General features: G+C 37.5%; 1 protein-coding gene across 4 annotated transcripts in view; it reads left to right on the top strand.

Moving 5' to 3' along the window:
• Window positions 1-11,411, top strand: part of WDR19 (WD repeat domain 19) — an 84,419-nt gene that overhangs the window by 43,403 nt on the left and 29,605 nt on the right. For all 4 annotated transcript variants that reach the window (XM_029234599.1, XM_029234598.1, XM_029234601.1 and 1 more), the window contains 6 exons: window positions 1,706-1,865; window positions 2,255-2,365; window positions 5,957-6,066; window positions 8,933-8,990; window positions 10,947-11,087; window positions 11,168-11,250. In XM_029234599.1, coding sequence (XP_029090432.1) covers window positions 1,706-1,865; window positions 2,255-2,365; window positions 5,957-6,066; window positions 8,933-8,990; window positions 10,947-11,087; window positions 11,168-11,250 — 663 coding nt within the window. The remainder of the gene's footprint in view (window positions 1-1,705; window positions 1,866-2,254; window positions 2,366-5,956; window positions 6,067-8,932; window positions 8,991-10,946; window positions 11,088-11,167; window positions 11,251-11,411) is intronic.

Below are 11,411 nucleotides of genomic sequence, written 5' to 3'. Positions count from 1 at the left end.
CCCTCACACACACCCTCACACACAGACACACCCCTCACATACACACACATACACCCTCACATGCACACACACACACACACAGTCAACACCCTCACACACACACACCCTCACACACACACATACCCTCACACACACACAGACACACACCCCCCACACACATACACCAGGTCCTTTTGTCCTCTGCTATTCCCCCACCTTAACTCAGGCCCTCACGTGGAGTAATGTATAGCGGAACCACTTCCTGACTACTCTCTCTTATGGTAGCCTCATGACAATCTAACCTATTCTGTACACACTTTGGAAAATGTGAATCTGATCCTGTCGTTTCCCTGGTGAAGATCTTCCAGTGACTTCCTGTTGCCTTTAGGAAGAAACCCCTGCTTCTCAGGGACCTCAGCATGACATGCTAGGCTCATGATGATTTAATACTAGCCTCATCTGTCCCCATTCCTCCACTCCTCTCCGTGCACTGACTGCTTGGATTCAGTATTTTTCATGATTTCTTGCCTTGGCACGAGCTGCTTTCTCATCTTGGGCTGCCCCTCCCTGTCTCTGTAGATAGTAACTCTTCATTCTTCACCATACAGTGGGGCGCTCTCCTCCTCCAGGAAGCCTTCCCAGAAGCCCCGACCACAGGCAGTCTAGGTCAGGGCCTTTCCGATGTGTTGCCTCAGAACCAGGATCCAGTGTGCAGAGTGGTTTAGCACATGTTATCTCTTACCACTGTGTGACCTGGGCTGGATTTTTAAGGCCTCTAAGCCTCACTTTCCTCAGCTCTAAAGGAGAAATAATAATAATACATAGTGGATAGGGTCGTTAGGGTGATCCAGCGAGATAATTTATACAAAGCACTTAGCACAAAGATTCACATATTGTAGGCACTCCAGTACCTTTGTCATACTGTGTCATAGTCATCTGTTTTCTTACCTGGCTCTTCCACCTTCCCCAAGTATGACTGCCTAAAGGACAGTGATCTGCATTTGAGCCTTACGTCTTGGTTCCTGGCACATAATGGTGCTCAGTGAATGTGTGTTGGATGGAAAAATGCATCAGTGAATAGAGGGGGAGGCGTAACATATTCATTAATGTAGGGGTTCCACAAAAAATCTCACTGGTATTTATGGTTAAGTTTTATACCAGAGGTCAGCAAGCTTTTACTGTTATGGTCCAGATGGTAAGTATTTCAGGCGTTAAGGGCCATAGCGTCTGTCACACCTACTTAGGTCAGTTGCAGTGCAAGCGCAGCCAAGACAGTCCGTAAAGAGCGGGCGGGTGAGTGTCTGTGTTCCACTCACACTTTATTCTCCAAGACAGGCAGCTGTGGGCCATAGTTTGCTGACCTCTGTTTTAAAGTTCCCAGTTTATAGGGCTAGAGTACTAATTTTATTAGAATTATGTGAGAACAAAAATAATTTTCATCTGTGTGTGAAGTAAACCAAAAATAAATAAACAGAATTAGTTGTTGATGAGGGAAGGTGGTTATACAGAATAGATTCAGATTAATTCAAGAAATTCAAGAAAAAACATCTGCATAAAACTGGAAGAAAAGTTTATATAGCTTTTCATAACTTGAAAATGACTAAAGATTAAGAAATGTTTCTGCAAAATTTATCTAGGGCATAACATTAAATTATATACAATCTGAAAATTGCCTAATAGGGGGCAAATAGAGCTCCGTGATTAAGCTTATGTACTCAACTGCTAGATTTTCTGATGCTTGGGAAATGTGCAAGATTCTGAATGATCATGCTGCCTGGAATGAGTTGGCCAGAGCTTGTCTACACCACATGGAAGTGGAGTTTGCAATCCGTGTTTATCGAACAATTGGAAACGTTGGCATGGTGATGTCCTTGGAACAAATAAAGGTAAACAGCATCTTATGGGAATTATCAGATTAGCATTTAAATGGTGTTTAGTCAAACATTTAAAATTTCTGCAGTTAATCTTACCTAACTCATAAACAAATTAATTGATAGACCACTACCACTTCCTCCTAAGTACAGTCCTTAAATAAAAAACCCTCGTATTGGGCTTCCCTGGTGGCACAGTGGTTGAGAGTCCACCTGCCGATGCAGGGGACAAGGGTTCGTGCCCCGGTCCGGGAAGATCCCACATGCCGCGGAGCGGCTGGACCCGTGAGCCCCCCCTCTCCGCAACGGGAGAGGCCACAGCAGTGAGAGGCCCACATACCGCAAAAAAAAAAAAAACAAAAAAACCTTGTATTTCTTCTCATTAAAACTGCTTTTATTTGTAGGGAATAGAGGACTACAGTCTTTTGGCAGGACATCTTGCCATGTTTACTAATGATTTCAACCTGGCTCAGGACCTGTACCTGGCATCCAGCTGTCCCATTGCTGCCCTGGAGGTATGGCAGCAAATGAGGGGAAAAACGTGCAAAGAGGCTCTCACCTTTTGTACAGTTAAAAATCTCTCAGCAACAGATACCACATGCCTTCCCCCTCCTAGAATTCAGACTTCAGCTTTAAGAATTCCTGAGTATTCTTTAACTTTAGAAATATTTTCATTCTGCATTCTGTGGAGCCATAAAAGGCATGGTATTGTAACATTACCAAATAATTTGAAGTCAGACTGTGTCCAGAGAGGACAGATTCCGTAACTTACAAAAACGCACACAAATAAAAACAGCCACCATTTCTCTTTCTTTCTTCTTTATTTTATAGACAAAGATGTTTATGTTAAGAGTATTTTTTTTTGTTTCTTTTAACATCTTCATTGGAGTATAATTGCTTTACAATGGTGTGCTAGTTTCTGCTTTATAACAAAGTAAATCAGCTATACGTATACATATATCCCCATATCTCCTCCCTCTTGCGTCTCCCTCCCACCCTCCCTATCCCACCCCTCTAGGTAGTCACAAAGCACCGAGCTGATCTCCCTGTGCTGTATGGCTGCTTCCCACTAGCTATATATTTTACATTTGGTAGTGTATATTTGTCCATGCCACTCTCTCACTTCATGCCAGCTTACCTTTCCCTATCCCCGCGTCCTCAAATCTATTCTCTAGTCTGCGTCTTTATTCCTGTCCTGCCCCTAGGTTCTTCAGAACCTTTTTTTTTTTTTTTAGATTTCATGTATATGTGTTAGCATACAGTATTCGTTTTTCTCTTTCTGACTTACTTCACTCTGTATGACAGACTCTAGGTCCATCCACCTCACTACAAATAACTCAATTTCGTTTCTTTTTATGGCTGAGTAATATTCCATTGTATATATGTGCCACATCTTCTTTATCCATTCATCTGTCGATGGACACTTAGGTTGGTTCCATGTCCTGGCTATTGTAAATAGAGCTGCAATGAACATTGTGGTGCATGACTTTTTTTGAATTATGGTTTTCTCAGGGCGTATGCCCAGTAGTGAGATTGCTGGGTCATATGGTAGTTCTATTTTAAGTCTTTTAAGGAACCTCCATAGTGGCTGTATCAATTTACATTCCCACCAACGGTGCAAGCGGGTTCCCTTTTCTCCACACCCTCTCCAGCATTTATTGTTTGTAGATTTTTTGATGATGGTCATTCAGACCGGTGTGAGGTGATACCTCATTGTGGTTTTGATTTGCATTTCTCTAATGATTAGTGATGTTGAGCATCCTTTCATGTGTTTGTTGGCAATCTCTATATCTTCTTTGGAGAAATGTCAGTTTAGGTCTTCTGCCCATTTTTGGATTGGGTTGTTTCTGTTTTTGATATTGAGCTGCATGAGCTGCTTGTAAATTTTGGAGATTAATCCTTTGTCAGTTGCTTCATTTGCAAATATTTTCTCCCATTCTGAGGGTTGTCTTTTCGTCTTGTTTATGTTTTCCTTTGCTGTGCAAAAGCTTTTAAGTTTCATTAGGCCCCATTTGTTTATTTTTGTTTTTATTTCCATTTCTCTAGGAGGTGGGTCAAAAAGGATCTTGCTGTGATTTATGTCAGAGTGTTCTTCCTATGTTTTCCTCTAAGAGTTTTATAGTGTCTGGCCTTACATTTAGGACTTTAACCCATTTTGAGTTTATTTTTGTGTATGGTGTTATGGAGTGTTCTAATTTCATTCTTTTACATGTACCTGTCCAGTTTTCCCAGCACCACTTATTGAAGAGGCGGTCTTTTCTCCATTGTATATGCTTGCCTCCTTTATCAAAGATAAGGTGACCATAGGTGCGTGGGTTTATCTCTGAACAGCCACCATTTATTGAGTGCTCACATGTGCCAGGCACTTTTTTAAGCATTGACATATTTTAATTCATTTAACCTTCACAACAGTCCTGTGAGATAATACTATTATTTTCTCTATTTTCCAAATGGGAAAATTGAGGCGCATTTGTCTTTTATTTATTATGTGAAATTCTGTTGTGTATGAAGAGGGGGTTAAGGCTTGTGTATCATCACCAGTTTCCCAGAGGTGAGTGTTGCAGGGGAAGGATCAGAAAGGAGTGAAGGACCTAGTTCAACGCAAGGAAGGAGAGAGCTGTGGCTGTGTAGAGTAGCGGTTAAGAACGTGGACTTTAGAGTCGGACGTGGCTGGGTTCAGATCCCAGCTCTGTGTAACCTTGGACAAGTTATTTCATCTCTCTGTGCCCTAGATCCCATTTAAAGGAGGGATAACAATATCTAGCCCACAGGGTGTTGTAAAGATTTAATAATGAGATTAGATCTTTTGGAACAGTGCCTGAAGGGCTGTAAAGACAGAGATGGTGGCTGCTGACACTCACATTATTTCACCCCAGCCAGCATTTCTACAACCACATAGAGGGAAGCATATTTGCTGTTGATTTCACAACTTCTCTTTTCAAATTGTTCTATAGCAAATTTTCATTTTTAAATTTTAAGTGAACTAAATTACTTTTGTTTTAAGAAAAAAATAGATAATTTTACAACATTATTTGAGCTCATTGGGGACACCCTGGGAAATTTTCAGAACTTGGATTGGTAAGCACTGAAGTAGGAACATGGCTACACTGAGTGAGGGCAACGATGTCATCCCAGCTCTTCTGCATTAGCTGTGGACACTTGTGTGCTGCTGGATTTGTAAAGGATTTAAGGTGATGGCTTCACAGTGGAAAGAGGTGATTGCACCCTGTTGTTCCTTTAACCTCACTTTGAAGACTGATAGGTTAGCTAAGTAAAGAGGTTGGAAACAAAGCCCTACTGCCCAGCCCTGCCACACACTAACAATGAGACTTTGTGTGCAAAACTAGCCTCTCTTTGCCTCAGTTTCTGGATCCCTAAAATGGGCACAAGAGCAGCTCATTACAAAAAGCCTAGTTGTGAAAAGTAAATAGGCTAATGTCCTAAAACAGTACCTGGCAGAAAATAGCACTTACAAAATGTTAGCCATTATTAATTCTTTACAAAGAGTGAATAAAGTGAGGAATGAACTCTAAAAAATTAATGGTTTAATCTTTAATGGTTAGTTTATATGTGGAATTGTGTACCAGACACAGCCAAAAGACCTTGGGAGCCAGAGAGAAAGACACGTTCACGTTATATTTACGTTTGCTACTATTCATCTCATGATATAGGTTCAGATTTTCTCAGAAAATAACATCAGTTCCTATAGTAAAGTATTTCTCAACTTTTTCTTTATTATCTCCCCTCTAAGAAGAAATATTAATTTTAATTTAGCTGATTGAATTAATTTTAATTCAATTTAATTTTTTCCTATGGAGAAAAATTAAATACTAAAGAGAATAAGATTTTGTTTAGGATTGAGTTTTGGAGGGCCACAAACCATTGTAATAGCCAAGATGTTTTTGGTCTCCAAGAACCAATTTTCACCCTTTTGGAGGCTCTGTCACCTGCATTGAGAATGTATGCTATAGTAATTTATTGTCTTTGGAAAGACCAAGTTTCATTTTTTAAACAAAAAGTATCTGTAATCACTTTTATTAAAAACTATATGGTGACTGTGCAGAATAATTTGCTATTTGAAATTAATATCTCTCTCTTCCTAATAGATGAGAAGGGATTTACAGCACTGGGACAGTGCTCTACAACTGGCAAAGCGTTTAGCCCCAGACCAAATACCGTTTATATCAAAAGAATATGCTATTCAGCTTGAATTCACGTAAGTACTTGTCTTTATATGTTTCAGTCAGTATCTAATTATTGAATATCTTCAGTTCTAAACTGCTGTTCATTATAAGGCCATTGATTTAATAATTAAATCCATTGATTTAATAATTGTTTCTTAGGTGGAAAAAGCCATATTAATTATATATCCAAAAAGTGTTTTATTCTAACTAATGATGTCTTATCCATGTATTTATCCACTTGCATTTTCAGCATCAAAGTCTAAGTTCGGGTCTAAGCCTTTTCTATATTTAGAGTCTAAATATTATTTTGAATCGCATTCGGCCAACAACAGTTACACATAAACATTGGGGGTGACTCTGCTTTTCTTAACCTAAGTGCATGACCTTGACCTCTTTGAATACTTTGAGGATTTGCAGTGTGATTTCAAGGCACAGTGAAAAATACCAGGCTTTGTTCTACAACTTCTATTTGCTTAACTTTGTACTTTTTCTTTTGTAAATTGAATTGCACATAGATAAAAATTCAACAGTTAATGTTGAAAATCAAGCCAGAAACTTTTCACAGGTGGATATATAGTGCTAGAATAATAATCCTTCATGATGCATGATGAATAGGCTTCACAGATCTTTCCTACCTTTGAAAATGCCATAATCCATTCTGAGAGATTTAGAATTTTCTAGTGCTGTTAATTGCTAGATGGTCTTAACTGTCAGTAGTCTTAATTGACAGACTATACATTTCAATGCTGCATAAAAGTGTAAGTTTAGAGGCATTCAAGATCCAATTGTAAACTCACCTTCAGCCATGGTTAATGCCACTAATGCAGATACCTGCAGAGACAAAAAATGAATAATTCATTTGCAAATATAAGTTCACAGGTATATGTGCAATGGCAGTTACATCACAACTGGACAATTTCTTTTGACATTTATTATAGGATACATTCCAATTTCAAAAACTATAAAATGGGAAAAATACTGTTTTTTGAACAAAGAAAATATGGTTCTAGCATTTAAAACAACATTTTTATATAGTTCCACTTTGTTTTCTATAGACTTTAGGTTCATTGAGAATCTTGACAGATAATAGTTGTAGAAATTATTCCATCAAAAGTATTCTTTCATTTCTAACCAAGATACCTTATTTAAAATTTTCCATTTTGCAAATAAAAACTTTTGGAGATTTTATTTCTTCTTAGTCAACCTTGATCTAAATTTGGCACATTTCTGCCTCTTATACAATTAATCTATATGTTGAAAAGGTCAAATAGGAATCTTAGTACATAACACAATGGACAAGGCCCTCCGTGTCTGTCCTGAGAGTGACTGGGTCTTAGAGTAAAAAGGGTCAATACGTTGGGAGATGACCCACCATCTCCTGTCAGAGCACAAACACCAAAGTAAGCCCTGGAACCATCCAGAAAACTTCCATTGTCTCTTCTTTCAGGAGAATCAAAGTTTTTGTAGCAGACCCTCAAAAACTGTCTCGTTATAGTCAGATGAGCTGAGCCAGTTGAAAGCCTGTGATGTTTTTGATATTTTTTTAACCCTTTCTGCTCAACACTTCACCGTGAAGCCACCAATTCCCAAAACTTTCACTGCTATTTCTGTGCTGACCCCTGGACCCTGATCTAGATACACACCCCAGCCCCCAAAATCAGGAGACTTTCCCTTGTGATAATAGTAATGAACTAAGTATATCTCATCATCATCCGATATCCTAGTAGCCACTAGCTGCTGATTTTGATGCTAAGGCCCTAGGCCTGTGCTCGGTTCCATCAGTCTGTTTTATTCTGCATCCATTGATTAGATCAAAGCAGGACCAGTCTGCCACCTGTGGGAGGGATTTAGCTCTCCAGCCTGGCACTAGAATAATGAGCTAGATCCACATGAGAGTTCCAAAATAAAATAATAATAAAGTGAGTGAACTAAAATACCATAAAAATAAAGTGAGAGTTCCAAAGTCACAATTTAGCATCTCCTAACTGGGTTTGCCCAAGGAAAACCTCAGGCTCCTGAAGGAGGAACTATCAGGAGACATCTCTAGCTGTGTTGATGTAATTTGGTCCAAGTATTAGAAATTCGCACTTAGGAACAGTGCTGACTATGAAGCCCTGGGCTGTCCAAAACAAAGTTCTCAATCGGCTTCTCTTCCAGAAAATTCCTTGTAACCAACAGATGAGGAAACTGAGTGAGGATGAGAGAGGTTGAATAACTGGTCTAAGCTGATAAGGTAGAGCTCAAATAATGCCATTTTCAGAGCTGATTAATTTATTATGGAGGAGATGATTTCTCAGAGGACAATGGATCTCCAAATTGATCTTAAGTAAATCACTGGTCCATTCTGTTCCAAGCAATAAAAATGAATTGAGGTAATAAATATGACTTCTAGATATGCAGATCCATGTTAGCATTGGTCATGGGAATAGGGAGTGGCATTATTTATTTCATGTACAATACTTCTAATCAGAATAAGAACCAGGGCCCTTAATACTGTCATCCCCAGTGCTTTCCTTCATTTCTACCCAGATTCTCTTAATACGTATTGTACTTATAAATATTGGGTGTTTGGAAAAAACATTCTTTTTTATGGTCACATGATTGTCTTTAGTGCCCTAAAGGAAATAATTAAGCAAAAGTGACCCATAAAATTTAATGTGCTTCCCCAAAATGCCTAGCATACTGCCAAGTTAGTACCTTACAGTCTTAGCAAAATCTAGCTTAATAATTATTTCTAAAGTAGCAAAATAATGGACTGCACTTGAAAGAATGCATGTATAAATGTTGTATATCACACCTTTTATGTGCTTAAGCAATTCAGTGACAGATGATCTTTTAAATCTTGTATATGTAAATAAGATACTTAAATGTGTATTAAAATTCACATTTTTTTTTCAGGGGTGATTATGTAAATGCTTTGGCTCATTATGAGAAAGGAATAACAGGTGATAATAAGGTAAAACCTTGAATAAAGATAAGATATGCATAATTATCTTTGGGTTTGTTGTTAGTTTCCTTTAAAAAATAATCTTATTTGCATTGTATTTATTCCCTATGTAGCAGGTGAGCCTTTTTTCAGTTTATTAACAGCTTTGCAAGGATATGGTTAAATCATTTTAAAACACTGGACTCTTAAAAACTGAAGTTGACAATATTTTTATCAGTCTGAAAAAGCTGTGTTTTCCATACACCCTAATTATTAGCTTCATATTAAGGTTGGGAGTATGATTTTTATCTCTTCCCAATTACAGGCTAGCTATTGATTTTCATAAAGCTGTTCCTTTTACTCTTAAAAAGTTTCAGTAACCACTTTGAAAGTGAATTCCCAGTCCATAAAAGTTTGTTCTGCCATTTTATTCCTTATGCTGTATCTTTTGTGATGAACCTGGTAAGCATGTACTTTACCCCCACCATTCCAGTCCATTCTCCCATCCCAGATGATCCCAGAATTTTAGCTCCAGAAGCTAAATTTTGCGATAAAAATGGATGTTTTTAAGTTAGGTGATGTCAAGATTGAAAATCTTTTTCTTTTCTATATTATATCTAGCATTTTATTACAAAAGTAATACAATTTCAGTATAGTCAATTTGAAAAATCACCAAAGTATGTTAACCTGCAAAGTGAGAGTCCAGCGTTCTCTCCTCCATCCACACTCCTTAATGGTAACCACTGTTCATGATTTTATATATTTCCATCCAGAATCTCTGCTAAGCATACAGATATGTATATAATAGGGATTTTTACTAAAAATGAAATCATTCACTTCCATTCATTCAGCAAAGATCAACTGAGAATCCATTCTGTGAAAAGCAGCATTTTGCTTTATGGTCTTTCCAAATCAGTACATTGTGAATGTTTTAATTTTTTAAGAGCTTCTAAAATTTCGTTGTTTGGATGTACCATGTTTTTTTCATCCACTCCCTTACTGATTATATTGTAGTTGTTTGGGGTTTTGTTTCTATCAAAAACACCACAGTGAATATTCTACCTAGTATATATATCTTTAGCTACTTAAAATGGTATTTCTGCAGGATATATTCTTACAGGTGGGATTCTAGGTCATAAAATGTGTGCTTTTAATTTTTTGTACTGCTAGATTGCTCTCCAAAAGAACTTGTAGTAATTCATCCAGCTGTTAGTTGTGTAGGAAAGTGTCTGTTTCCCTCACATTCTCAACATTACCAATCTCTACCAATTTGATCAACCAAAAAAAAGAAGGTATTTCATTTTACTTTGTGTGTGTTTGATTATTAGTGAAGTCAAGCATGTTTTATTTATTTATTGGCCAATTGTATGTTTTTTTATGAATTGCCTGATTATATCCTTTGTTCATTTATCTCTTGGGGTTTTGACGTTTTCTTTGTTTGGCTGCATCTATTTAAGTTCGTCCTTAATTGTGTTATTAAAGACAGTCACCACTAGTCACATGTGGCCATTTAAGTTATTTAAAATTAAATAAAATATAAAATTCAGTTCCTCTGTCACAAAATAAATAAATAAAGGTTTTATGTTTCATCAGGCCTAGTAGAGAAATTTTCAGTTTGATAAATATTTTCTCTCTTAATGTTATTCATACATAGCATTTATGCTATGTGCCCAGTATATTTCCTCTCACGTAAAATTTTATACCAAGAAGACATACAAAGAAATGCAAGGTATTACGACAGAGGGGCAGTAAAAATTTGGTCTTGAGCACAAAAGATCTAGACTTCTAAAGAAAAAAATATAACTTTACAACAGATGATTTTTTTAAAAAGACTCAATGTTATTTCAAAATCTTGAGATTTGCCAGAAAAAGATTAATGAAAGTAAACCATAACCTTTGGGCTCATTTTAGATTTAAATTGTTTGGCTAGAATACATCATTTTAAGTTAGGGTCTGATTCATTAGTTATTTGCCTTCTAATTTCAGGAACATGATGAGGTATGTCTGGCTGGCGTGGCCCAGATGTCCATAAGAATGGGAGACATCCGCCGAGGGGTTAGCCTAGCCCTCAAGCACCCCAGCAGGGTCCTTAAAAGAGACTGTGGAGCCATATTGGAGAATATGAAGGTAGACTTTTCTGTGAATAAATATTCATGTGGTCTCATACATAATAAATTTAGTATTTTGATAATCTCATATTATTTTAGCAATTTTCAGAAGCAGCTCAACTCTATGAAAAAGGTCTCTACTATGACAAAGCAGCATCTGTTTACATCCGCTGTAAGAACTGGTAAGAATTTGCTAAAATTTGTTCTGAGCAGGTGTGGAGATGAATGTGTGTTGACCATCTCCCCACTGGTTTTCTTGCTGCTCCTCCCAGCTGTACAATTGTTGCCTCTATCTGGGCCTTCCTTCCATCTCCTCTTTTTCTTTTTAGATGAGTTTACATTA

The sequence above is a fragment of the Monodon monoceros genome, unplaced genomic scaffold, assembly GCF_005190385.1.
Source record: "Monodon monoceros isolate NGI ecotype Baffin Bay Population unplaced genomic scaffold, NGI_Narwhal_1 Super_Scaffold_20, whole genome shotgun sequence".
In the NCBI taxonomy this organism is placed as follows: Eukaryota; Metazoa; Chordata; class Mammalia; order Artiodactyla; family Monodontidae; genus Monodon; species Monodon monoceros.
Note: the sequence above shows the minus strand (reverse complement) of the source record. Positions and strands in the feature narration are given on the sequence as shown.